The sequence below is a fragment of the Carya illinoinensis genome, chromosome 5, assembly GCF_018687715.1.
Source record: "Carya illinoinensis cultivar Pawnee chromosome 5, C.illinoinensisPawnee_v1, whole genome shotgun sequence".
NCBI classification, from domain to species: Eukaryota; Viridiplantae; Streptophyta; class Magnoliopsida; order Fagales; family Juglandaceae; genus Carya; species Carya illinoinensis.
Window position 1 is genome coordinate 979,681 of NC_056756.1, and position 27,223 is coordinate 1,006,903.

Here is a 27,223-nt window from a genome sequence, read left to right on the forward strand (position 1 = left end):
TCTTGGTATTTTAAGACACTATTTATTATAATAACCAATTCTTTTCATATTACATGTTACAATTATCAAGAACGCACCGCAACTAAACGTCTTGGTTAAATTTTCTTTCGAAATAGTTTTTGTTTATCCAATTCAAAATTTTCCCAATTACTTGCCAAATTATATATAGTCCAATAATATATATTTATATATATTGATGTTGGTGAGTCTTTTTAAGGTAGGGCTCTTTAGACTCACATCTGCAAAATAAACTTTAGTTTTGTGGACCGCATTTTCAAAAATTTCTCAAAATATAACTGATTAAATCACTGACTTTTCACCAATGTATGTGACCTCAAAAGATTATTTGCACTGATAAGATATTAAATTTTAGACTTTAAAGTGAGTGATATACCAAAATCAAGACTTTCACCATTTGAACCAATCCCTTAAAGTTTATAAAATAATATAATGAGAGATAGATACAACATTATATATTCATGTGTGTCATATTATCCGAAAAATTATATACAAATCGTATTAAATACCATTCGACAACGTGATATGCATTTCTATCTTTAAAATAGAACCGACAATTCTTATTAAAAATAAATAAAAAATAAAAATAGAACCGACAATTGTAGAGCTCTATTTTAACCTCTTGATCCATCTTAATCATTAGCCTCACATGTACCACGTGCACAATCTTGATACCTCCACACACTTGCAAGATGAAAATATTCGCAAGGGGTACAAGATATCTCTATTATTATCTTTCAAATTATTATTGTGTCCTAAGTTCTAACAAGAACAAAGCTCCTGTTTATAAGTTGTAAATAAATAAACAATAATTGATATGTTTGGGAATTGAATAGCATTCAAATTTAATAGAAACAACCAAGTGGCTACTTTAAGCCCCTCTAGAATGTTGAATACAACTCGGTGTAGAGAACACCTAATAAAATATTTATATGTCATAATTAATTTAAAAGATAAATTTAAATATTTAAATATTTTTTTGATAAATAATAAGATATTTCATTTATATAAAAATAGGCATAGCCTAAGTACACTAGACATATCCACAAGCATACACCTTTTTAAGAACTAGAAATGGTATAATCTACACAACGACTATAGAATAGAAAAACTCTTTATAATTTCTTGTCATCTCATGATCAAGGATGGGCTCTAGAAGCCTAATTTATTTTTGTTATTTTTTCTTTTGTTTCAATTTGTTGCTTGCTCCTCTTTCGCATAAAAGCTTACAAGATTTCAAATGAACGCATCTGGATTTATGCGCAGCACAGTTTTGGCTGCTTCTTCTTGTACGTAAAATGATCTCTCATCACATTCTAAATACACCATACTTGGTATCATCTATGTCGCGGTTCATAGAAGCAGAAATGCAGAGACCAATAATTTTTCTTGTGTCGGCTGGATCGATAACTCCGTCATCCCAGAGCCTCGCCGTGGAGTAATAAGAACTCCCTTCTCTCTCATAAGCCTCCACGACCTTTGCCTTGAATTTTTCCTCTTCTTCCTTGTTCCACTACATTACATCATGCAAATCGCAAATCGCAAAGATGAGTAAACACACCCGGATAGAGCAGAGAAATAAGAAGCCATCTTTCCCCCAAAGACACAAACTTTTACCTGAATCCCTTGCTTTTTCTTGTTAGTTTTTTCAATTTGAGACAGCACACCAGCAGCCTGAATATTCAAAGAAAACAATGACAATCTACACTCGAAACAACTTAGATTGATAGATCATAGATTCAACACTTTGCGAACCATTCTCCACTGCAGATAATTTGGTTCATCAGGAAGACATGGTATCTAACTAAAACTCAAAAAGACGCAGATCTTATGCTTTTACCATCTTTTTTTTCATAGGAAACAATATACCTCGAACAAAAATATGACATCATTCATATGCAAGAATGTATTGGGTGAAAAGAACTACCTGAGCACCACCCATTACAGAAATTCTGGCATTTGGCCAAAGGAACATGAAGTCAGGACTATAAGCACGACCACACATTGCATAATTTCCAGCACCAAAGCTTCCACCAACAATTATAGTAACTTTGGGAACCTAGAAAAATGCATAGGAAAAGGTGCAGCAGTAAATCACTTTCTTTCATATCTTGTTTTTTTTGTTCTTTTACCAATTAGTTATAAATCAAAGAACTTACAATAGAATAAGATTTAAATTAAATTAAATTAATTTACATATGAGGCACCAACCTTCGCACAGGAAACTGCCATGACCATCTTTGCTCCAGATTTTGCTATGCCGTTGGCCTCAGATCTTGAGCCAACCTACCAAATGAATATCAACCATTATTATCTGGGATTTTACCAACTCTGTATATATTATACCTCAAGGAGGGTCACAAAAATCAAGATAGAGTAAACCAAAAAGGGGGTTTCCATTGAACTGAAATATGTGGCCCAAGCTCCTCTCTTTTCTCCAACAGAAGAGACTGACATTACTTCGATTAGAGGCCTACGATAAGATCATAGAAAACTCATTCTGAACTTGGTCCATTTTTATTCCATTTTTCCTATCAATTTCTTTTTAAATTCGTCATCACTAGTACTCTCTAAACTCCAATACTTTATCCAACATTAGCTCTATCCAGCATAAACTTGCTGCACCACTTAATGGATTTCCTTTTCTGTTTGATTGATGAGTTTTGAACTCATGACCTTATCTTCCATGTCCTTTTAATGGATCTTTCAATCATCACTCAATTATCAAACTTTGTACAGCATCATCCCCTCATTTGAGAATGGACTTGAATCATCCATCATAAGAGAAGCCTACCACATGATTTTAATGGGACCCTTATTTTATGTTCTTTTCTATGAAAATATAGTGACACTGAGATGTTAGAAAGCTTCATTAACAGTGAGCTTACATACCATAAATCCAGTGATGTTCTGAAGGAAGACCAAAGGAATGTTTCGTTGAGCACATAGTTCAATGAAATGGGCCCCTTTTAGAGCAGATTCATTAAATAATATCCCATTGTTTCCAATAATTCCAACTGGCTGTCCAAAAATCCTAGCGAAACCCGTTACAAGAGTCTGCATGGACACAAATTAGATAACAAGATGTATGAATATCAAAAGCAAGCAAATAAAAACCAAAGAAGTTGAAGTGATTCAAATGTCCTCACAGTGCCATACAATTTCTTGAATTCGTCAAATTCACTTCCATCAACAATGCGAGCAATAACTGATCGTATATCAAAGGACTGCTTAAGGTCAGTAGGTGCAATGGAACGAAGTTCCTTTACATCGTATAATGGTTCTTTATATTCCCGGTATATATTTTGCAATCCATTTAACAGCCCTTCCTTCCCAGCCATGTGCAAGTTCTTAATGATGTTCCTACCAATAGCAAGTCCGTGCAGTTCATCTACAAGAAGACATAAAATTACATATACGATCGCCAGCACAAAAATTGAGAAAGAGATAGAGAGATCGGGAAAAACAAAACTTCATGACATAAACTTGAAAGCTAAAACTCTGCACACTAAAACTCGCAATGAGAATTTCTGTAAACTGGCGAGGCATAATGAATTTAGGAAGAGATGCCTTAAAGGTAGAAAAGCAAATACCTTGAGCAAAGTAATCTGAAACTCCTGATGTCTTGCAATGCACGGTGGCACCCCCCAAATCCTCGGCAGATACTTCTTCTCCTGTAGCAGCCTATGGACTCATCTCTTTAGAATAAAGGATAGAATTTTGAGAAATATATTGACAAAGTAATTGTTATAAACATATCCGCTGACCAATCCACCACAGCAAGCACATGTGTGAACCCTTAATAATATTCCATTTAACACAAAAGATGCCTAGAATCACGAAACAGATCCACAGAATTACCCTATGAGGCACTTTGAAACACCAGAAGGTCCGGAACTAACCTTCACGAGTGGGGGCCCCGCTAGAAAAATAGTGCCATTCCCTTTGACCATTACACTTTCATCGGCCATTGCAGGTATGTAGGCACCCCCAGCTGTGCATGAACCCAATACCAGCGCAATTTGGGGAATTCCTTCAGCAGACATTACAGCTTGATTATAGAAAATTCTACCAAAATTATCCCGGTCGGGGAAGACATCAGCCTGCTTGGGAAGATAAGCGCCTCCACTATCAACAAGATATATGCAAGGTAAATTGCATTTAGCGGCAATCTCTTGCGCCCTAAGATGCTTCTTAACGGTTATAGGATAGTAAGTCCCTCCCTTAACGGTAGGGTCATTAGCCACAAACATACAAAGCCGTCCATGCACTGGACCTATTCCAGTAATGATGCCAGCGGATGGCAATGGGTCTTCATATAATTCATGGCCTGCAAGCTTTGTCACAAAGAACACTATTTAGACGCTCGCATCTTATGTTACAAATGCTCAAGTCAAAATTGTCCAATCAATTTACAAAGGGAACACGAGCTTGCCGATTAACACGGGAATTATGATTATATCCTGAACCTGAAGGGAAAATGCAAGCTTTCAAATATATTGGACCAAATGATTAAATTCTAAGTTGTACAAGTGATCAATGAAACAGGCAAAAAAATTGTACGAAGATCATTCCCAACTCGCCTCTAAATTAAGAAGGAAAAAAGAAGAGCGAAAACCTGCGAAAGTTCAAGGAACGAAGAACCGGGATCAAGCAGGCGATCGATTCTTTCTCTCGGTAGAAGCTTATTCCTACTCCTATTCCTCTTCACGGCATCCGCTCCTCCTCCAGCAAGCACCTTCCAGAAACACAATCGATCGGTTATGGCACAAAATATATGTATAGTCGGGGAGAGAGAGAGAGAGAGAGAGAGAGTGAAAGGGGGGGACCTTGGTTATGTGAGATTGGAGGTCGGAGATGAGGTCGTCCATGGCGTTGGAGTTGCGAGCGAAGGGCTCGGAGGTACGGTCAATGCCGTCGGGAAGGACTCCAAAGCATAAATGCCTCGTCTTTAATGAGTGAGCTTTCCATGGATGCGAATTAAGAGATGATGAAGCCGAAGCTGCTCTCCTCGCCAATATCCTGAGCATTTCTCTCTCGCTCTCTGTCCCTCACACGATTGGCCAAGATCACTGGCTTTGTTTTGTTTATCGGTCGGCCCCGTTGAGCTAAAATGTGTAAGCGCTTTTGTGTCAGACCTATCCGTTTCAGGTTTCGGATAAGAGTTTTGCTTTAAATACAGTCGCCCACTGATAAATATATTAATACTGATTTATTTATATTTTAAATTTAAATTAATATTATTTTTAATAAAATCTAATTTTTATCAATAAAATTATATTAATACACAAATTAATACATAATTATACTTACAACATAATTCACATTCCTTTTACCTTTTTTTTTTTTTTTTCCTCTTTATTTTAGCCGTGTGGTAATTTAAAGTTTTAAAGAAAAGAGAAAATGATTTACCTGGGCTAAAAACGACACCGTTTCTTGGGAAGACGAACTAGAGCCTGCTTAAACCCGGATAAGGCTCTGTGCTGTTGGATTCTGGAATCTGGACTGCGAGTCCAAGTTGATGCAAACGAGGGTGTCAATGGAGTCTCTATCGTCCATACTCTCGCCCAATACTCTCAGCTCCTCTACTCACAAGCGCTCTCCATTGGCTGCCTCTCCATATACCGTTTCTTCCTTATCATTCGCTTCCTTGCCCTCTCAACAGAAACGAACCACCACTCCAAAACGCACTTCGAAATCCACAAAATCCCTCTCTCCAACAATACCCACGACCACTACAACAAACATCAATACTAGTTCGATCAACACAACCACATCTCAGCCTCCCAAGAAGGTATTTATACAATCCCGTTTCACGTATCATCAAAATTTTGTTTTAAAAAAAGCACAATTTCCCCGGCTAAGACGAAGCTTAAAGGAGTAAATTTCCTGCTTTCATAAGACCGAATAGTGTTGTTTTTGTTTCTGTGTGGCCAGGTTTTGATTCCTATTGGATTTGGTACGGAGGAAATGGAAGCTGTTATTATAGTTGATGTTTTGCGTCGAGCTGGTGCGGACGTGACTGTGGCATCAGTGGAGCCACATCTGGAGATTGAAGCTTCTGGCGGTACCAAACTGGTTGCGGACACGTCCATCGTGACCTGTTTGGATCAAGTTTTCGACCTCGTTGCGTTGCCGGTTTGTTTTCTGAACCGATGCTTTTTTGTTTATTATATTCTGGCGTAACATTAACCATAAAGTTACAGTTCCTGTAATTCGTGGTTAGAAGGAAACAGTATTGCAATGACGAAGATTAGTTATTTGGTGATAAAAAAAAAAAAAATTGGAATAGACGGGAAATTTTAAAAACAAAATGCTTAAAATAAAAGGTAACAAAGAAAGATGTGCGATTGTTTTGGCATGGCAGTGTAGTTGTATACACGTTTATCTTTTTCTTTGTTTGCGTCCTTAATGGCCAGTTAATCAATTATATGGGAATTCTAATCTCGGTTGTAGGCTACTAAGTTGTTGATTGGTTTGACGGTGAATGCTTTTAGTGGTTAATTTAATCTGCCTTGTTTTAAGGGAGGAATGCCTGGCTCAGCGCGGTTAAGAGACTCTGAAGTTCTGCGCAAAATAATGAACAAACATGCCGAGCAAAAGAGGCTATACGGGGCTATTTGTGCTGCTCCAGCAGTCACGCTACTGCCTTGGGGACTTCTGAGAAAAAAGCAGGTGGCTTACGTGGTTTGATGTCAATTGAGATTTAATGAATCTATAAATACCCAAATATCTGGGTTGGCTAATTGTGGTGAAGTTCTTCGTGCAAGACAACTTGTCATCCTGCGTTCATGGACAGGCTTCCAACATTTTGGGCTGTTAAATCAAATCTTCAAGTTTCTGGAGAGCTTACAACAAGTCGTGGTCCAGGAACCACTTTTGAGTTTGCTCTTTCCTTGGTAGAGCAGCTGTTTGGAGAGTCAGTTGCCAACAAGGTTGGACAGTTATTGGTAAGGCCAACTACCTAGATGGTGATTTGTTTGGCATTTTAGACTTTATCCTTTCATAGATATTTTACATTTGTTGTGGAAGCTAAGATTTCAACGGTATTAGTTAAAGCCATTTCTATAGCTAAGGTATGCAAAAAAAGCATATGGGATCATCATGGCTGTTGGTGCATTGTTTCTCACTGACACAACTTGTGGAAGCTGTAGGTAATATAAATATAAATTACAAGGTCAACTCATAAACATGGAAAATATAAATTTGAGAGAATAGGAAGAGATTCTAGCATGGTTTCAATAAATTATTCAACCTACCAGATCTCAAGTGATCAAATTATATATTAAAACTGTTACCAGCAGATGATTACTTGTGCAGGTTGAATGTGTCCTTGTTCAGAGGTTTGGCCTAATTGAGATTCAAAATGCTTGTGTTATTCAACTAGATTCTTTTGCATGGATCAGCTGAATAATTACTTACCAAAAAAATATCAGTAGAAGAATTTCTCGGGGTTCACTCTGATGCTAAGATTATCTGTTGCTTGATAATAAAATGAATGAAATGGAGAACGAATAGTACAAATAAAAACACTGAGTGAAAAGGGGAGTACAAGACCAGTTTGAATATCCTTACTGGCATAGCAAGGGAAGGGTGATATTCTGCAGGAACCAAACAATTTCAGAAAACCTCCTACCATCATAACTGCAGGAGGTATATAGGCTCTTTTCCATTGATTGTTAGGAAAGGGAGTTGTTCAACACAAAAATATATCTCTAAAAATGGAATTCTAATCCTATATATAAAAGAGAAATAGGAAAGTTAAGTAGTTGAATGTGATTAATCCCCATAAACATATATGTAATTTTTGTCTTTGTGGTTTAAGAACGAATCTGTCATTTGACTCACATCATAGATTCTCTTTTATATTCCTTTTTACCCATTTCTTAGTGATGTATTCTTTGCCTGATTAGCTTGAGCTAACACTCTTTGGTTCTTTTGTATTAGTTGGCGTATACTGCTGATGATAGTCCTAGAAAGGAAGAGTTCAACAAAGTTGATTGGTCTGTCAATCACACCCCTCATGTGAGTTGCTTCTTTTGCTGTACAATTTGATGAACGTTCCTTTACAGAAATGCAGCTTGATTAATGACTACCCTTTATTCAATACTCTTGCACGTTCTACTATCAAATTGTTTTTCTTGTCTGTCTCTGATAGATATCTGCATATCTATTTAGGGATGAACAAGAGAAGATCCTTAGAATTCTGCCTTTGTTGTTCTTCCTTATCATCTCTTTACCTGGTTTGCCTTCAAAATATCATTTGTTGGCCTAAGCATTGCTAGAAATAATTCAAAAACCTTTTATAGGAAAGCAACCAGTCATTTTTAGAATTTTGCTTGATAGGTTCTTAGGAGCATGAACTAACTATAAATTAAATTAAATTAAATTAAAAAAAAAAAAACCGTTCTTAGTAGCATGAACTCTCAACTATTAACAGTGCTGGTCAATTTTGGTCTTTGCTTCTTCCTTTATAGCTTTGTTAGTCATAGATAAGGGGTTAAGTGGGAACAACTTCAAGAAGGAATTATCAATATTTTGTATTATAATTATTCTCTAGAAAACTTGAATAGGATGTTTGGTACAAAATTATTTTCAACCCCATTAATATGTCAGTTCCCTATAAAAACATATTATTTAAGGAGCTGCTATCTTCACTCTATCTGGTAGCCGGACCAGATGGGTATTAGGATCTGAGATCAACTGTCATCTTGTGAGGCTTGTTTACCTACTTTCTGTGTTCTTGTCTCTACACTCGTTCTAAAGCACTTTCCAAGTTTCCCGTATCCTTGGTAATCTAGCGCCTGTGAAGGTGGCATTGCATGCAGTGTTCAATTTTGAAGGCATGCTCTCATTGTTCATTGGTTATGCAGGTTCTCATTCCAGTTGCAAACGGCTCTGAAGTGATTGAAGTAGTAACTATTGCAGATATTCTACGGCGAGCAAAAGTGGATGTAGTGGTTGCTTCAGTTGAAAAAAGTGTACAGATTTTGGCATCTCAAGGCACAAAAATTGTTGCTGATAAGCTAATTCGAGATGCTTCTGAGTCAATATATGAGCTAATCATTCTTCCGGTAAGATAGATGAACGACTTCTTCTGGATAATAAAATATCATTCTTGCCAGTAAGATAGATGAACGACTTCTTCTGGATAATAAAATATCATTCTTGCAGTTTTCATTTTCCTAGAATTGAGGATGTAGGTATTGTTTAGGAGGTCTTGAACTCTCAATCTACAATTGATGTTAGCCTCGTTGTCTCAGTCAAGCAAATTATATCTTTACTCGCACAAACTCAAATGAAATTCAAAGTCTTTAAAGTGCTTCTTATTAATTGGTTGGCTCAGCCCAGGCTTTATGATAATTCTTTGCATTTGAGGCAACCGATTGGTATATGGGTCATTCTTGTTTCTCAATCGTTGCATTCTCCACTATTATTATGCCTATATTGAATCATGCTTTCTTTGTCAGAATTCATGATGTACTCTTTATTATAATTTTTCCTTTTCCATGCTACATCCTATAAGTCCATTATAAATTTCAGGGAGGAATTGTTGGGGCTGAGCGGCTACACAAATCTAAGATTCTCAAGAAGCTGCTCAAAGAACAAGATTCAGCTGGAAGAATGTACGGAGCAGTCTGCTCTTCGCCAACTGTCCTGCATAGACAGGGTTTACTGAAGGTAACTGGAAGCCAACTGATATCATCTTGTTTATAAGTTCCGTATGTTAAAGCTCTGCCATTCCTCTGCAAACATACAGGATAAGAGAGCCACCACTCATCCATCGGTCATTGACAATCTAACAAAGGAAGCAGTGAAGGGTGCCAAAGTAGTCATCGACGGTAGACTGATTACTAGCAAGGGACTTGCTACCGTAACGGATTTTGCATTGGCTATTGTGAGCAAGTTTTTTGGTCATGCAAGAGCAAGGAGTGTTGCAGAAGGCCTTGTTTTCGAGTATCCAAGGAATTAGGAGATCCAATTAGTCCAGTCATTGTGGATTGAATGAAAGGCAATTTTCCATTAGGCATGTGCGAGGCTGATAGCCCTTTACCGGAGGACTGATGACTAATCAGTCTAATCACCATACTGCTTGCCTGTGCGTCCCAATCAAATCACATATGGGAAATCCTTAACAAAATCAGTGTGTTAATTAAAATGCCAACTTGAACTTGCATTGAGTTTTAATGCTTGACGCCTCCTACAAGTCAATGATACTATAGTACCTACCTAGCGGTTAGAGATGTATATATATAGAGCAAAAATAAAAATTCCGTTGCCGGGACTCGAACCCGGGTCTCTCGGGTGAGAGCCGAGTATCCTAACCAGCTAGACTACAACGGATTGCTGGTACAATGGGCTCTAACCTTGAAGAGCTTATTCCACGCTCTCCGCCAACAAATACATTATTCCAATATGAAACCTATGCCTTTTTCGCATGCAAACCACTCTCATTTAAATATATATATATAAACAGTAAAAATTCACTTGAATGTACATTTTTTTAAAGTATCTCTCAATAATAATACTGAAAATTCTAATAAATTTTGAGGAGAATTGTTTTGTTTTTTTTCCACCTCTAGTAAGGATCCACTTAGTGGTGGAACCGTACAAGTAGAAGGTCCCCAAAATGCTTTGAAAATTTCTAATGCGCTTAGAAATCTAATGGCATACAGCCTAAAGAATCCAAGTGTAAGGGGGATTTTCCCTCCCCTATGCACCGTGTGACAAGCTCACGAGGGACTTCGAGGGGTCCAACTCGGCCCAACATCCATTCTCTAAAGAAGTCATTGGGTCCCTACAGCGTACACGGCCCATAAGCTAAACCAACTCGTGAAGTAATCCTCATGCAAGAAAGACAACAACAAGGATAGATGAGACTCACCGTCTTGACACCTAGCACTCGAGAACTTGTACAGATAGGCAGGCAAGAGATGTGGAGGACCCCTGATCTTCTGACAGAATATATAGAGAGCCTCAATGATGATCACGCTAAAGTTTATTCAATGAATCACACCACATTAATGATGTCACTATTTAGACTCACTCCTCATTAATGGTGTCATTCCAAGAGCCACGCCGCATTAAAGGATTATGATCAAATAATAATTGACGTAACATGAGCCCCTAAGACAAGGTGCAAGATGTCCCATCCCAAAAATCTTGTATAAAAGTTGATACCCAATTATTCTCGCACTCTAGCACAAACTACTAAAGAGATATATTGACTTAAGTATCAAGCCTCCCTGACCGCTACCAAGTTTCCCCCCCCCCCCCCCCCCTCCCCCCCAAATCCCCCTTTTTTCCATTTTCTAGAGTGTTAAGGTATAAAAGATTCAAACCCAAGTTGCAGGAATCCAACTCGAAGGTGTACAAAACACGATGTTAACACCAAATTTCCCATGAAATCAAATAAATGTGTTGGCCATAGATGTATAAAGTGGCAAAGGTTTCTCAAAAGGGAAAAAATAAAGATAAATGATATATACAAACCTCAAATACATAAGTCTCATGCAAGCTCTATATAAAAAAGTGGAATGAAAAAATGTGAGAAACTAAACTTTTTCTTGATAAACCCACATTTTTACAAAAAGTTTGTACAAAACTTATACATTTACATTTATACCTAGCATTACTCAAAAAAATAAAGGGTTTGCAAATAGTAACGGCGCAAACAACAAAAGCTTCAATTTGCAACATAAAACTAATCTCAGTTTTAATTTACAACACAAGCTCTATCTTTTTAGCTACCTAAACTTTGTAGTATAAGACTGATTGTCAGATGACATGTGCACACACTCTTAACCATTACACTACTACATCAATGATCAACTGCCTACATCTGTGTACTCAAAAAGCACCATTTCTTTCTATTCACAATCGGTTTCATCATCTCTACCAAGGGCCAGTCAGTGTCCTTCTCAGGCATCTTCTTTTACTTCCCCACTGCCGATTCATCTTCTCTATTATCTGCCAAAAAATAGAGATAAAAATGAGTTGTTTAGGCTCCAATTCTGCGGTTCAAATTAACTAACGAAGAGTGTTCAGCTCTTGTCGATAATTTGCAATAAGAACCCTTTTTAATAAATTACAAGAACCTGTTAAAGAAAGATACAAAATGAAATCTTGTTTCACTTGCAAAAATCAATGAAGAAGTGAACTGTTTTCTAGATAATGAGTTTCTCTGTGCATGATTTGTTCAAGGAAACCCAAAAGACCATGGATTTTATATTTATTCCCCAAATTATATGTGAACACGTATTTGTTGTTTGATTGAAGGCTCTGTAATCTGTATTTACGTAAAAGAGTAAGGTAATGAGACATCAAAGGGGACTTCTACCTGGTTTTTCTGCAGCTCCATAATTTCTGCCTGCAGCCAGCCAGAAATGAGGTCAATGAGGGTTTTTCACAGCATCTACGTACCGAATAAACGATCAAGATTTTGAATTGAATTAAAAAGATTTTAAAAAAAAAAGAACTACACCTGTTTTTTCTGCAACTCTTGGTTCATTTCTTTGAGTTTTGCAACTTCTTCTTCCAGTTCCAAGGTATATGCCTGCCAGAAACCCAAAAGAGAAGGCGACATTAATTGTCAATCATTGTTCTATGCACAAAATCAAAATTCAGTATCCAAGCAGAGAAACATTAATTTAGGAAGCTGTTTCTGGGTAGGCCATTTTTTTATCCTCGACTTGCAGTTAAGTGGATACTTCACACGATATTCTCCCAAATGTCGCAATGTCACTGAAAAAATTGAAAGGATTTCCTTTCCTAGGCAGATTCGTTAGGGGCTTGGCTTTACATTATTGGCTGCACTGTAATTGGGGAGACAACCTCATCCGAGATACAATGATGGAAGAACCTCAAATGGGGGGGCCATCTCAACCTTTACGCCAGAAACACAATTTAATTCGATCATTAGCCAGCTTCACAGTTCTAATGCTTTCCCCACTCCATAGGAATAGTCATGGCATTCAGATTCCAGTTAAGGGCGTAGCTACTGCAGTTTGCAATAGAATGCTAATAGGAAGACAACTTTATTTTTAAACCACAAAAAATCACTTGCTAACAGAGGGTAATTTCCATGACACAATTGGCTGGCATGAAAAAAGTCCCTTTTCTCCTATTTTTCTTAGAAGTTTAAGGATGTGCTCCTGGTTCTTGTTATTACCCAATTTGACAAAGAAGAAAAGCAACATAACACTGACAGTATTAACTGCTAATAAACTATAATGGAGGCCTCAATATGATGCTTACCTGCTTACGAGCCCGTGATCTTGCAGCTGACTCTCTGTTCTTGATCATTCTCCTTTGCCTTCTCTCGACCACTTTCTCCAAAGCCCCACCGCATTTCCTTCCCCGGTTAAATAGGTATGGAACTGGTGACAATGACGAGGTATCGACGCTACTCTTTGAAATGACATCTGATGATATCTGACTTGCAGTGGACCCAGCCATACTAGTGACAGCCCCACGACCCACACCAACCACGCCAATTCCTCCACCCTGAACCAAAGCAGTATTCACAGAAGGCTCTGCAACTCCAACCATTGTACCCCTATTTTGAGGGCTAGCAAGCTGAGCATTGTTTGCAAGATGTATGGGAGAGGCAAAAGCCACAGTTGAAGGCTTGGGGAAGAGCGGCTGTTGCAGCTGCTGCTGCTGAATTTGTTGCTGAGAAGACCTTAGCCCGCCTACATTCATTGCTAAATTAGAAGGCTGATTAGGAACTGGATTATTGTTCTCTATTATCTGATTACCCAAAACCCCATTACTTCGAACTGGCTGTTGAAAACAAAAGGATAAACCAGTGTTATCATTTGGTACTGATAGTTCACCGTAGAATCCACTATTATTAGGCCTTCCAATTGATTGAGTATCTTCTCTCACCACGCCAGCTCTCAGTAAAAACTCTTCTAATGTCATCTCTCCTAGAGTTTGTTGCCTCTGCGGCACATTTGATCCCCCATTTCCATTCCCATCTGGAACACCACCACAGCTGCTTTCCCTAATCAGCAAGTCTCTCCAAACTTCATCAACTGTTTTCTGACTAAGTGTCCGTGGCAATGTCAAAGATCCTTGCCTCTGCAAATTGCCACCCGGGACATTTCCTTCTCTGGCACCAGCTGAAGCTGTCACGGCTTGAGTCTCCTCAGCAGTCCATATATTTTTCAAAAGTTCATCCATGTTCATGGATCCAAAATCCTTTCCAAAACCACCCAAGGTGTTCTGGAACTCATCAAAGGTCAAGGAGTATACTGAAGGCTGCCGAGCCAACGGGTAATTTCCCTGCGGCTTCCCATTACTACCATTCGCAGGCGGAACATCACTGAAGTTCTTGAAGTTCATATAAGACCCCATTTTTGGGAAACTTCAAGTAGTGGAAGCAGCTTGAGTTTAGGGAGCTGTCTTTTCTATAGCATCCACTTGAAGGAGATCGAGTGTAAGTCTCAGTTTGATTTGTATTGGTTTCTTCATATACAGATCCAAAGTTCAGCAACGTGGTAAAAATCAGTCAGTGAAGCAGAAAATTCACCCTGATCTATCAATGGACTAGCCGAGTAAAACCCAAAAACAACAAACTGCATACATAAAATTCTACTGTTGATTTAACCCACAATCAAGTAAATCAGTTCCCCTGAAACCCCCATTTTAGTAAACAAACTGAAATAGCAAATTGCAGCTGAGGAAAAGAAAAATTTTGGAACCATGAAGAGCAAAACTTTCACACTTAGTCCGATTATCAAAAACTTAAGTTCAAAACCGACAAATCATTAAGAATCCCGTGTCAAAAAACAAGCTCAGCCGTAGCTCGAGGTGATTCTGAAAAAAAATAATAAAAAACAGAAGCCAAACTTCCGAATAAGACCTCACGTTGGAGAATCTGAAGTGGTACAAAGTAGAAGTAACTAGAACCACGCAAACCGTCCAATACACCCATGACCCATCCAGTACCAGATGCAGATCAGATAAAAGACCCTAGCACTTTTGTCCTGTTTATTCTCCAGTTTCATTCAGATCCAAAACTCACTAACATATGTATCCACAAACTTACAAACAACTTTTAGTTTTCGACTTCTGATACTAATTAATAACTAAAGCCAACCAGCTATACTCAAATCATAAACAACATGATAGAGATTCAAAACCATATTTATAAAAAATTAAAAAAAAAACGCCATTTCTGCTACTGATTTTACAGAAAAGAGGCACTTTCCGATTTAAATTGGTAAAAGAACATCAACCTCCCAACTAAACCGGGGGATCCAATTTTCAAGGGGAAAAAAAAGAAATATGATCAGAAAAGACAAGAAAAATGGAAATAAACAGTACAAAACAAAGAGAATGAGTGTGAAAGAGAGAGAGAGACAGAGGCTTTTGTTTTTACCTTTTTTTTGGTTGGGGGGAGCGAAATTCGGATGGCTGTAGAGAGAGAGAGAGAAAAAGAGGAGGGGGGGGGGGGGGGGGGGGGGGGGAGAGAGAGTCGTGTCGGAAGCTCTGAGCAAGCTTGGGCTGTGGTGTAAGCGACAGGTGTCTTGAGCCGCTTTCCTAGACTCGAGTCGTTATTTAAGGAGGCCTCTCGGGATCGAGATGGGAGGGACTTTGATTTTCTGCTGTTTTTTTAATGGTTAGAATATTGCGGGGAGGGAGTGGGGAGCCATCCAGATCTCGCAACGTGGCCCAATGATGAAGAGGTTGACACTTTGAAGTGACGGATAGCCAGTGGAGTGTCGACGGGTGGGAAGATCTGGACCATTGAGTAGAACTTTCCGACAAATGATTTGATGGTGATTATTCTCCTGGATTTACTCGTCTGGAATAGTGGAGGGTGTCTGGTTACCGTGGGTTTCTATCCTGTGCAGTGGATTTTAGGAATTGGATGAATTTAAGCCCGTCACGAGATGAGATCTTTCATCAGCATGAGTGGGTGTGTAAGTTGCTTTATATAATACAAGTCTCATGGCAAAAAAAAAATAGATTTATTTCACATTATCCGTTGGTTTGCACCAAACCGACACATTTTAGACTAGCAAATATCATTTATTTCATTCTCAATATACATGTCTTGAAAATTAATTGAGATGTTTTTATTTTCTAGAATCTTGAAATATATAACAGTTAAAAAATAAAGTAGTTGGTTTTTTGGCAGGTTTAATGGAGCCAATTCACTCTTTCAAAAAAAAAAAAAAAATGGAGCCAATTCACACCAACAACAGTCAATGTCATATAGGTTTTGGTTGGTACATAAGACAGGCTTTTTGGAGCTCGAATGTGGTGGCTTCACGGTGGGTTGAAGGGACATGAATGTTAGCCTTTGGACACATAATTCTGGACTTGGATGTGAGTGTTAGCTGGCTTGAGTTGAGTTAAGCCATTGGTGGTTGAAGGGACAATGTTAGGCTCCGAGAATTGGAGTTTGACAAGATAAACTAGGTTTCAGGCTACTTTTTCTATATATATATATATATATATGCGCGATAAAAGTTAGCGTTATTTTCAACATTACAGATCGCTTTGTTTACCATATATAAACAATAGTTGCTAAAGATTTATATTGTGTTTGTTACCAATCTCATTTTAATTCATTTTATTTAATTATTATAATTTTTTTAATTTTTAATATAAAATATAATAAATAATTTAATTTTTTTAATTTTAAAATAATAATAATATTAAAAAATAATATTTTATCTAACTTTCATTTTAATTTATTTTATTTTTTTAACTCATTATCTATACCGGCCGTGTAGTGATGGGGATTTATGAGCGCGTATTAGGATTGAAATGACATGGATTTGTGAATGGATTTTGGGCTACGACCACCGCCCACATCACAACGGTAATATTGATCCATATAAAAGTAGTAGAGAAGGTTAGGTAATAGGGGCAGATCCACTAGAAAACAAAAACAAAAAGGATAAGAATTAAGAAGTGGTATGTGTGGACCTGGCACATTCTAGTACTGGAGGTTCCGTGGACCACGCGGTGTTCAACAGTTGGTTCCGTGACAACATTAAAAACCCAAACATGGTTACAGACAACTAATGGTGGGCCCCCCGCACCTTCGAATTTTGCATTCCTACGCAATGAAGTATGAACTCTAACGGCGTCTCGCCAAGTCGCCCCACTGTTTTTGTTTGTTTTTAAAAATTTGATGGATCCATTCCGAACGATTCGGCATTGCCTCAGTGCACTTTTTACCAGTATTTTTATTTGTATATCTGAACTTTTAAAATAAAATAAAACATATTATATTTTAATAGTATGTAATAATATTGACGTCATAAATAAATTTTACAAAAATTATTAATTCACAAATAGTTTTATATAATATAAAAAAATAAATTTACAATTTAACATATTACATCAAATTATATTAATTTATAAATTTATTTTTATAAAATATTCTAATATATTTTTATAAAATGTTCTGCGAGTATACTCAGTGATCCTATGTGGGTGTAGCTTAATGAAAGCCTATTAAAATAGAGCATTCATGATTCTAGATCCCGTTGTCATCTTACGTTGGGCCAAGCCCATCTTATTCCCCAAATTTCCCTCAAAGAAAACCCCAATCGCGTAAACCCTCTCACCAAGTTCTTGTGCCCGTTCGATGTACCGGGAAAGTCTGAAACCTAGATTCAATAGTTTGAATATAGCCATCGGTACCCAGTGGGGTTGTAATCATATACCATCAGAATTTTCTGGCTGACAATCTCCTCCATCATCTTCTTTTTTCTCAGATTGATGCAAAACCAACTCGACTATTCCTTTAGGTCCGTTGCCCATTCTTCCGGCGGCTACAACTTTTCTGCAATTCATATCAAACTAGTTTCAAACTTTTAATTCTCATCATCCTCCTTAAAACTGCTCCTTCCTTGTTAATCACCTTCATGCGGCATCAGGAAAAGCCCTAGACAATATATTTCTCTCCACCAGACTCCTTAATCTTTACGCCAACCTTGGCGATGTCTCATTTTCTCTCTTTTTAACTTTTTTCTTATCGAATTTTTGAAAAGAGTAGTTTTACCTGGAATTCAATAATTGTAGCGATTCCTATAGGGCGATTGAATTCTTAGCTAAGGACTAGTGAGAGAGATCACTGCAAGGGATTCTAATCGATTTCATGCTTTCCAAGTACGAAATTTGCTCTTGCGGCAAATAATTGGTGACATGAATACAGAATAGATATCATCGAAAAGTTCGTACTTTTTTACTGTCATTTCCTACCATTACAAGAGACGAAATAATGTGATTCTCAGCAATTACAGTATTAGTCAACTCTTTCCAAGGATTTCTAGCATTCTAATCACCACTTTTCTTTCAGGCTGGGCTACAACTCTAACGGAATGGAAATACCCAATCCCAACCCCTGAGTACTTCAACTAAAGTCGAAGTCAAATTGAGCTCTGATTTCGATTCCAAATCAGAATGGATTCTGATTTCAATCAGAGTTGCCAGAATCAAACTCGGAACGTCGAAGCCACATAGGGAGAGAGACAAAGAGAGGCAATTTAGTAGGAGTTGAAATTCCATTAAAAATTCATCCGAAATTCTGAACAAATCAACCAACCCCACCAAACATTCATTGATCAACGCTCACACTTTAACCAACAAACAAAGCAACCAAACCTACAATCTTAATAATAATGAAAGGTAATCATTTGATAAAAGAAAAAAACAAAGCGTAGTACCATTGATTATCATAGCGACAACTAGATCCTTGAAAGTAAGTGCGGATTTGATGGGCAAGACACACCAATCAATGCCATAGTAACATTGATTTTGAAACTTGCTTTGGCACAACAAAGCACAAGATTGTGGTGTTTCGTGCTTGATAGAACGGTTGAAAAGCATGGCGGTGGTGATTGTAGAGACGGTTCGATAAGAATAAGACTCGGAAGGATTGCAAGTGGGTTTTGGGGTATAAAGGCAATAAATCTGCCATTGCATAGCAGTAGAGATAAAAGCTTTTAAGAGAGGGTGAGAAGCGGGGAAAAAGGATTTTACTGAAACTAAGAATCTGGCTGGGAGTTGAGAACTTGAGGCTGTGATATGGAGCCATGGAGGAGCGATTGGTGTAGGAAGTGGAGAGAGAGGCAAGCTGCAATCGAAGTAAAAAAGCTGGATGCATAAGGTTTTGGCTGAAGAGAGAGATAAATATATAGAAGGTAGAAACCAGGCTGAAAGCTCGCTAGTGGAGTCTTTGTAAGTATAAGCTCGGCTTTTCTTACTGCTTTGTGGTTGATGCTGTTAGCTGCAGTGGTGGTTTAGCTCTGTTATGGAAAAATGAAATTGCTTTAAAAACTTTGAATTACTCTTTGCATCATATTCATGCTGAGATAGGATTACCTAGTGTTGAGACCCCGGGGGGGGGGGGGGGGGGGGGGGGGGGAATGTGTATGGTCATACTCAAGTTGATCGTAGGGAAGAAGTGTGGTCTATGATTAAATCTTTGGGTTTAAGTGTGTGCTGTCCTTGATTGGTGTTTGGGGATTTTAATGAAATCATCTTTCAATCTCAGAACATTGGGGGGGGGGGGGGTAATTTCAAAGTGAATGGCAATTACGGGGTTTTCGCGCTGTGTTGGAACAGGGTGGGCTACGTGATCTTGGGTTTTCTGAAGCTCCTTTTACTTGGTGTAATAAATGAGTAGGGGTTGGGGTTATTACTGAATGGTTGGACAGGTTCTTGGGTAACCTGGCTTGGTGTGACTCTTTTCCTAATCTACGAGTTCAACTTGGTGTAGCAGTCTATTCTGACCATATTCCCTTATGGCTTGATACTAATGATGGATGCATTCGAAGTAGAGGGATTAGACCATTTCGATTTGAGCGATGTGGGTGGGTGAGAGAGAGTGCACCAATCTTGTGGAGAAAGCCTGGAGTGCAGGGAATGGGATTAATTCTTTGAGTTAAGTTATGAACTGTATATCTAACTGTTCTTTTGATTTATCTAAATGGAATAAGAGATCCTTTGGTCACGTTTAGAAGAAGTTTGTTGCTGCGCAAATGAGGTTGAAAGACCTCCAAGCCTTTGATCCTACTTACTAGCATAGTTCCTCTCATAAATTGGCTTGGGAGGATGTCCAAAAGTGGCTTGAGAGAGATGAGATTATGTGGAAACAAAGATCACGAGTATCGTGGCTTAGAGAAGGGGACAGTAACTCTCGGTTCTTTCATAGCAAAGCTAATATTCAAAGGCAAAAAAAAAAAAAAACACAGAATATATTAGTTGAAAGATGAGAGTGGTATATGGAGGGAAGGGGTGCAGATGGAAAATCTTATTGTGGATTATTTTCAGAATTTATTCTCAATAACAAATCAAGTTGACATGGATGATATCTTGGCCGGGGTAGAGGTTAAGGTCATTGAACAGATGAATGAGGAGTTGATCAGGCCTTATGTGGCAGAGGAAGTGGAAGCATAAATTAAGCAAATGCATCCTTCTAAGGCTCCGGGACCGGATGGTATGTCTCATGTTTTTTATCATAAATATTGCAGTGTGATTGGTAAATCAGTTGTTCTTTTTGTTTTAAATGCCTTGAATTTTGGAGCTTTTCCTCGTGATTTGAATCATACTTTTCTCACTTTAATCCCTAAGAAGAATGATCCCTCTATAGTGGCCAACTTTAGATCAATTAGTCTTTACAATGTATTATATAAGATTCTCTCTAAATGCATTGCAAATAGACTTAAGAGAATTCTACAGTTGGTGATTTCAGAATCTCAATGTGCATTTGTTCCGGGTCGACAAATTACTGATAATGTCTTGGTTGCTTATGAGCTATTACATTATCTTCGGTCAAGGAAAGCTGGAAAAAAAGGTTTTATGTCCCTTAAACTTAATATGAGTAAAGCGTATGATCGGGTGGACTGGGTGTTTTTAGCAAAGATGATAATTTCGCTTGGTTTTTCACATAAGTTGGTTGATCTTATCATGAAATGTGTTTCTACAGTGTCATTTTCAGTTCTTGTTAATGGGTACCCAAAGGGCCTAATTATTCCTACTCGTGGTCTTAGGCAATGAGATTCTATGTCTCCTTACTTGTTTTAGTTTTGCACGGAGGGCTTGATTAGTTTACCAAGACGAAATTCTAGTTAGGGTTTTGTAGAGGGAGTGAAAATTTGTAAAGGAGCTCCAAGTGTGAATCATTTATTATTTGGTGATGATAGTGTGATTTTCTGCAAAGCTGATATTCCTACAAATGTGCAAATTCAGTCCCTTTTGGTCAAGTATGAGAAAGCATTTGGTCAATGTATAAATAAAGAAAAAACATCTCTGATTTTTAGTAGGAACGTGGAGGAGAATTTGAGGACTGAAATTATGTCTATGTGGGGTGGGAGTAATGTACTTCAGGATGAGAAATATTTAAGCCTCCCTCCTATGGTTGGTAGATCAAAACAGAAAGCTTTTTCAGAAATTAAGCAGGAAGTTATGGCAAAAGCTTCAAGTATGGAAATGTACTATGTTATCACAAGGAGGACGAAAGGTTCTCCTAAAAGCTATGGCAATGTCTATCCTGACATATGCTATGAGTTATTTTTTGTTTCCTCAACACTTGTGCCATGAGATAGAGATGATGATGGCTCATTTTTTGTGGGGAAATCAGTCCCAAGGGCAGAAAATTCATTGGGTAATCTAGGCGAGATTATGTGATTCTAAGTTTAGAGGTGATATGGGGTTTAAAAATCTTCATGATTTTAATTTGGCTATACTTGCAAAACAAGGTTGGTTTTTGTTAACTAATGAGTCTTCTCTCCTTCATAAGATTTTTAAAGCCCGATATTTTCCTAAGAATTCTTTATTTATGCAAAAATTGGTTTTAAGTCCCCTTATGTTTGGAGAGGAATCTTCAACTCCCTAAGTTTGTTAAAATCTGGTTGTATGTGGAGAGTGGGTAATGGGGAGAAGGTAAGGGTTTTTCATGACCCTTGAATTTTGGGAATTCAAAGAGAGGAAATTCAGGAAGCTATGCCAAGTGGTTCTAATTTGAATCAAAGTGTTAATACTCTATTAGATGTGGATATTGGTTGGTGGAATGTGGTTGCTTTGAGAGCTATCTTCAATCCAAGGATAGTGAATCAGATTTTGAAGTTGCAGGTGTTAGTGTCAACAGGATTCTTGGTATTGGATTTCTGAAAAGTGTGGGATTTATTCCGTTCGAAGTGGGTATAAGATTCTACAGGTAGCCAAGACTCAGATAGAAGGTGAGGGGTCTAGAGCACATCAATTTTCCTATTTTTGGATATGTTTTTGGCATTTGAAACTTCCTCATAAATTGAAAGTTTTTGGTTGGAGGGCTTGTACTGAATCTTTGCCAACTTTCCATAATCTGATGAAGAAAGGGGTTGGTGTGGAAGATTGTTGTGTGTTTCGTAAGAAGCCGAATGACGATGCAGCCCATGCTTTATTCTATTGTTCAGCTATCAAAAATATTTGCTTGCAATATGTGCCTTTCCTGAATGATTTATTCTTTGAAATGTCTTTTTGGGATTTAGCTATAACGGTAAAGGAAAAGGGGGAAGGGGAGTCTTTTTACTTTTATTGCTATGGCTTGGGGAGTGTGATATAGGAGAAACCAATTTATTTATGACAATACTACACATAGTGTGACCCATGTGCTTAATGGTGCTTTGTCTTTGTTGTCTGACTTTAGAAAAGTGTAGATTTTTTACGGCCATAGTAAGGGAATTATAAGAAAGTATTAAGTTGGTCCTCTCCACTGCCTGGTTACCTTAAGATGAATGTTGATGGCGCCAATTTCTTTAATCTTCAACAGGCGGGTGTTGGGGTCATCCTTAGGGATTGCCAAGGGAATGTTCTTGCAGCTTGTAGTAAACCTGAAAGTGAGGTTTCATCCCCAGAATTTATTGAAGCAATTGCAGTGCTAAGAGGTTTATAGATTTATTCTCAATGGGGTATTCCAAAGCTGGTGGTAGAAACGAATTGCCTGTTCCTTGTGAATATATTGAATTCAGCTGATAATATTTTCACAGATTTTGCTTTCATCATTGCGGATATTAAAAAATTAATGCATGGCTTTCAAGAGGTGCAATTTTTGCATATTAGTAGGCAAGGGAATTGTGTGGCTCATCTGTTGGCAAGAAATGCTTGTAATTTTTCAGATATGATGTTATGGTCTGATTGTCCTTCCTTTGTATCTCAAGTTGTTTGGCTTGATAAGCAATCTATTATAAGGATTTGATTTTAATGGAATGTGGTTTGTTTATCAAAAAAAAAAAAAAAAGGTAGAAAATGGCATCATTTTATAAAAATAAGAAGTTTAATGAATTTGGTCTATAGGGGCTCAAACGCGAGATTGATGATTTGCAAAACATTGTCTCAACTGTTAGACCACTTAGCTACCTAATGCTTATATTACAATATTAAATATAATAAATTTACTAGGCTTCGATTCCGACAATTTTTTTTTAGAGTAATTTTGACTCCGACTTATATTTCGACTCCATACTCTAATGTAATTTTTCAACTCCGTCAGAGTTGGGGTAGGTGTGTCAACCAAAGTCAACCGTTGGAAGTTTTGTCCACCTGTATTTCTTTATTTTCCTTTGATGTTTTATTTTTTTTTCCATCATGCCTAAAAAACCTAACCTTTACACTTGATTTAGTTTGCTGTACTTTTAAACAGTCGCAGTGGTAGAAGAATCAAAGGTTTATGCCAACCGGGCGCTAGCTCAACAAAAATGGCATGGGATCCAGGTGCTTATCTGGACAAGTGTACCAAATCCCCTACGCATACATTTAGAAACTGTGGAATACCTGTCAAGCCACCGATTAAGAATAAAACCATTGACTTTGGAGTCCACCTCAGTTGTACCAATTGCCAGCCTGTCTCTCTCTCTCTCTCTCAATCCTCCACCAACATTCTTGTGGGTGTCCTCTTCGGTGATGCTATTCATAACTTAATGCACTTATTATACTCTTCCATATTAGATAATGTTACCGTATTATCAAAATTAATAAGCAACAAATTTGCCGCGTGTATTGTGCGCCTGTGTGGTGGCATTGGCAATGGACATCACTGGCCAGCATTGACTTGGGCCCCACCTACTGTTGGCCCATGAGTTTTAAAATAAGTAAAGGTAAGCTGTAAGATTCGAAGAATTCCCCCCCGACTACGAACCCAATAATATTTGACAGAACATATATCCCTGCGTTGATGGTGCAAATACTGTTCGTAGTTTTGTTTTGAAAAACCCAGCCACCTCAAAACCTAAGCCATGTCGAACCCCCACGGGCCGCCGAGGCCTCTCCAAAAGCAGCGTTCGTGGGCTCCTGATATGCACAGAGACGAGGCGTGGCTTAGACGCAAAGGCAATCACGGCACCGAAGACCGTCTCCGCCGCAACAAGAGCGTCTCAGACGATGATCTGGAGGAGTTGAAGGCTTGCATCGAACTGGGGTTTGGTTTCGGATTCGATTCGCCGGAGGTAGATCCAAAGCTCTCCGACACTATCCCCGCTCTGGGTTTTTATTACGCTGTTAACAAGCAGTACAGTAACAGCTTGTCGAGATCGTCGTCTTCGTCGTCCCTAATTATGGCCGCTTCCGATAGCGAAAACGAAAGCCCCAGCTCCATAATCGATCAAGGTAAATCTCCGTCGTTTTGATTCCGTACGTGCAGTCGTGGACTTTTCTTGATCCGACGGCCATAACTCAACGATTTCGCATTTCACTTAAAAAAAAATGGGATTTTATTTTTTTTTATTTTTCAGGTGAAGATGCCGATCTGGTAAAGACGAGGCTGAGGCAATGGGCCCAGGTTGTTGCTTGCGCAGTGCGTCAATCCGTTTCATCGTCAACCACCATGAACCGAAATGTTTGATGGATTGTCTTTCCCCTTTCATACTCAATTTTGTAACGTACAATTTATTACTTAAAAGTTTTTATTTATTTAATAATTTCTATTTAATTTTGGTCATTCATGTTCTTCATGATTTTCTTTCCCAAACAACAATCTTGTTTGGAAGGCTGGAGAATGGGAGGTGGGAGGTATTGAGATGTTTCAACAATGATGTTACTTGTTTGTTTTAACCATTTTATCTTTTGTACGTTCCTGATGATTTTCATGGTGGATTAATACTAATATTAAATGAATTTACTGAAATCTTAATATGGAAGGAAGAAACATGGCAGTGTATATATATGCATACATATGATCATATGGCCCCCGGCCGTACACTATTATCTCTTGTTTGGATGGAATGGAGGAGGAATTCCTAAAGGAAGTGATCAGTTATTATCTTTGAGTGATAAAGAAGCCGGGGGCATGGAGGGAATGGTGTTCCCGTAACTTGAGGATGGAAACTAAATTTTTCGATCCGTAGCTTATTTATTTTTTGACAATCAATTCCATCGATTTTCACTCATTTTTTAGTTTTATTCTTCATCTTTATTATGTTACACTCTCTCCTCAGTTCCTAGAAATTAATACCCTCTCATGCATGCACGCACCTGTGTCAGCGAAGATATTTTGTCGCTTTATCACCCTGCTTAATCCAATAATAATGAGTCGTTGAAAGTTTGCAACTCTGGTGATCCCCTTGCCCTCCCATCTTATCAACCTTCGTCGACACCTCACAATTTCGGAATGGATCAGTTCAACTCTAAATTATGGCCATGCATGTACGTATAACACTTGGTGCGCCCGCAACCATGCAATAATAATACGTACACACGACCACATGCGTGCATGCATCGGTCAACTTTAAATGCTCCAGAAATTCTCTAGGACTCCGTTCATTGCTCCCATCCCTAATCCCTGTTTGGAGATCAGCTGATTATACATACAGCATTCGTAGAAATTTCGCTGGACCTCCTTAACAATATTTGAACATGACATGGTATTCAGAAGCAACTCTTAATTAGTCGTTGCTCCCCACACTCTACACATGAAAGCTCGGAATATATATATATATATATATATTAATTCACTTTCCTACAGATTTTGTGGCTCGCGCAACCTAGCCAAGTACGTGAGCTTTTTTTTTTTTTTTAATGCTTCTTGCTCCATTCACCTCGATCGAATCCATTCTCACTCGCAGTTTTTCATTAACTCCAGCTTAAACGTCCCTCGCTGTATTCTTTGAATTAAATCATGATGTATATATATCATTCACCTTTGGGAGGAAAGAATTGATACAAAGGCACCCTTCCACGGATTCAATTAATACTACAATTAGGAGGGAGATGCCGAAGGCAAGAGTACTGGCTAGTGACTAGAGTGACAAGATGGTACTCGTCGTTCGATCTGGAAGGTGCGGTTGAATCCAAACTTTGAGTTGAACTCTGCAATGGTTGACAACATGAGCTCAACAAAAGAGTTGAATGATTGACAACAACGTACATAAACAAATTTGAATATTAAACATGTTACAGGTTAATTAAAAAGGATATTTGTGATTAATTTATTGTAACGAAAAGATTATTCACAACTAAAAGACTACTAGTGATTCTCCCATTCTCAAAATATTTCAACAAACGGGTACAAGGGAGTGTAGACATCATTGATTAAACATGTTTCCTGTGAGTAACACGATCCAAATCCTTAATTTTGAGGAAACGAGCTAGGGCGGAGCATGTATGGAGTTTGTCGATCGGGACTCATGAATGAGAATACCATGCACCTCATGCCCGGCCTTCGCGTTTTTCTTCCCACCTCTTTATAATAATTTGGCAATTGGAAATTAAAGGTTAAAGCATAAATAATAATAAAGATAGATAATTGATCTACAAGTCGTGTTAATAATCATGTTGTCCCCCGATCAATAAGTCTTACGTTGTTTTTCGTGATAAACAAGGAAATGTAGCATGAGATGCATCTGCAAGTGTTAATTTCAATTCCAAATTCCATCCGCACCATGTGATATTGATTATAATATTTAATTATACTTCAAATTGATTTGCTTGGGCTTTGAAATTGATTAATTTTCATACGCCCTACGCTTCGACATGGTTGCGTGATCAACAAACGCCTTACTCGGAATATACCTGTTCTGGCCGTAAATGCGGTGGTTTCAACGAATCATTATTGTTATTGAATTAAGGAGGGGGATAAAGCAACAAAATATCTTCGCTGACATATGCCCAAGATATTATCTTTCTGCTGATGTGGCACCCTTCTGAGTCTTCTGACACGTGTAAAAGCGACGCCATGTGGAGCCTTTACTGGCCCCAACCG

At 38.1% G+C, this 27,223-nt stretch overlaps 4 protein-coding genes and 1 non-coding gene across 8 annotated transcripts; 2 read left to right on the forward strand and 3 right to left on the reverse strand.

Annotated features, from left to right (window-relative positions):
• Positions 1–1,114: 1,114 nt before the first annotated feature.
• Positions 1,115–5,179, reverse strand: LOC122312015 (methylcrotonoyl-CoA carboxylase beta chain, mitochondrial). Of its 2 annotated transcripts, XM_043126829.1 has the most exons (11): positions 4,848–5,179; positions 4,637–4,756; positions 4,454–4,487; positions 3,921–4,348; positions 3,612–3,702; positions 3,168–3,409; positions 2,911–3,075; positions 2,230–2,304; positions 1,946–2,077; positions 1,636–1,692; positions 1,115–1,531 (listed from the first exon to the last, which is right to left on the reverse strand). In XM_043126829.1, the coding sequence occupies exons 1-11, from the start codon at positions 5,046–5,048 to the stop codon at positions 1,328–1,330; spliced, it is 1,749 nt and encodes a 582-aa protein (XP_042982763.1). In that variant the 5' UTR covers positions 5,049–5,179; the 3' UTR covers positions 1,115–1,327. The 2 variants fall into 2 exon arrangements, with proteins under 2 accessions (XP_042982763.1, XP_042982764.1); XM_043126830.1 differs by lacking the exon at positions 4,454–4,487 and having other exon boundaries at positions 3,921–4,355.
• A 311-nt stretch (positions 5,180–5,490) lies between these two features.
• LOC122312008 (protein DJ-1 homolog C) lies at positions 5,491–10,206 on the forward strand. The gene is made up of 8 exons (XM_043126822.1): positions 5,491–5,812; positions 5,956–6,156; positions 6,544–6,693; positions 6,789–6,968; positions 7,966–8,043; positions 8,892–9,092; positions 9,562–9,699; positions 9,779–10,206. The coding sequence occupies exons 1-8, from the start codon at positions 5,540–5,542 to the stop codon at positions 9,989–9,991; spliced, it is 1,434 nt and encodes a 477-aa protein (XP_042982756.1). The 5' UTR covers positions 5,491–5,539; the 3' UTR covers positions 9,992–10,206.
• Positions 10,207–10,289: 83 nt separating this feature from the next.
• TRNAE-CUC lies at positions 10,290–10,362 on the reverse strand. Its single transcript has one exon. It is a non-coding gene; the product is annotated as a tRNA-Glu (tRNA).
• Positions 10,363–11,564: 1,202 nt separating this feature from the next.
• On the reverse strand, positions 11,565–15,514 carry LOC122310865 (ABSCISIC ACID-INSENSITIVE 5-like protein 7). Of its 3 annotated transcripts, XM_043125087.1 has the most exons (5): positions 15,407–15,514; positions 13,276–14,490; positions 12,503–12,574; positions 12,359–12,388; positions 11,565–11,988 (listed from the first exon to the last, which is right to left on the reverse strand). In XM_043125087.1, the coding sequence occupies exons 2-5, from the start codon at positions 14,377–14,379 to the stop codon at positions 11,914–11,916; spliced, it is 1,281 nt and encodes a 426-aa protein (XP_042981021.1). In that variant the 5' UTR covers positions 14,380–14,490; positions 15,407–15,514; the 3' UTR covers positions 11,565–11,913. The 3 variants fall into 3 exon arrangements, 2 of the variants coding, with proteins under 2 accessions (XP_042981021.1, XP_042981020.1); XM_043125086.1 differs by lacking the exon at positions 15,407–15,514 and having other exon boundaries at positions 13,276–15,390; XR_006242697.1 differs by lacking the exon at positions 15,407–15,514 and having other exon boundaries at positions 11,875–11,988; positions 12,359–12,433; positions 13,276–15,392.
• Positions 15,515–24,135: 8,621 nt separating this feature from the next.
• Positions 24,136–24,964, forward strand: LOC122311065. The gene is made up of 2 exons (XM_043125422.1): positions 24,136–24,633; positions 24,759–24,964. The coding sequence occupies exons 1-2, from the start codon at positions 24,264–24,266 to the stop codon at positions 24,866–24,868; spliced, it is 480 nt and encodes a 159-aa protein (XP_042981356.1). The 5' UTR covers positions 24,136–24,263; the 3' UTR covers positions 24,869–24,964.
• Positions 24,965–27,223: the final 2,259 nt, after the last annotated feature.

Bases quoted from the DNA above. Each gene is read 5' to 3' on its own strand.
- LOC122312015 (XM_043126829.1), bottom strand. From the start codon at position 5,048: ATGCTCAGGATATTGGCGAGGAGAGCAGCTTCGGCTTCATCATCTCTT. The intron at 4,757-4,847 runs GTCCCCCCCTTT...TGTTTCTGGAAG, and splicing joins TCCAATCTCACATAACCAAG to GTGCTTGCTGGAGGAGGAGC. The intron at 4,488-4,636 runs GTTTTCGCTCTT...TTTTCCCTTCAG, and splicing joins CGTTCCTTGAACTTTCGCAG to GTTCAGGATATAATCATAAT.
- LOC122310865 (XM_043125087.1), bottom strand. From the start codon at position 14,379: ATGGGGTCTTATATGAACTTCAAGAACTTCAGTGATGTTCCGCCTGCG. The intron at 12,575-13,275 runs GTAAGCATCATA...GGTTTCTGGCAG, and splicing joins GATCACGGGCTCGTAAGCAG to GCATATACCTTGGAACTGGA. The intron at 12,389-12,502 runs GTGTAGTTCTTT...GGCTGGCTGCAG, and splicing joins AAGAGTTGCAGAAAAAACAG to GCAGAAATTATGGAGCTGCA.
- LOC122311065 (XM_043125422.1), top strand. From the start codon at position 24,264: ATGTCGAACCCCCACGGGCCGCCGAGGCCTCTCCAAAAGCAGCGTTCG. The intron at 24,634-24,758 runs GTAAATCTCCGT...TTTATTTTTCAG, and splicing joins CAGCTCCATAATCGATCAAG to GTGAAGATGCCGATCTGGTA.
- LOC122312008 (XM_043126822.1), top strand. From the start codon at position 5,540: ATGCAAACGAGGGTGTCAATGGAGTCTCTATCGTCCATACTCTCGCCC. The intron at 5,813-5,955 runs GTATTTATACAA...CTGTGTGGCCAG, and splicing joins CATCTCAGCCTCCCAAGAAG to GTTTTGATTCCTATTGGATT. The intron at 6,969-7,965 runs GTAAGGCCAACT...CTTTTGTATTAG, and splicing joins ACAAGGTTGGACAGTTATTG to TTGGCGTATACTGCTGATGA.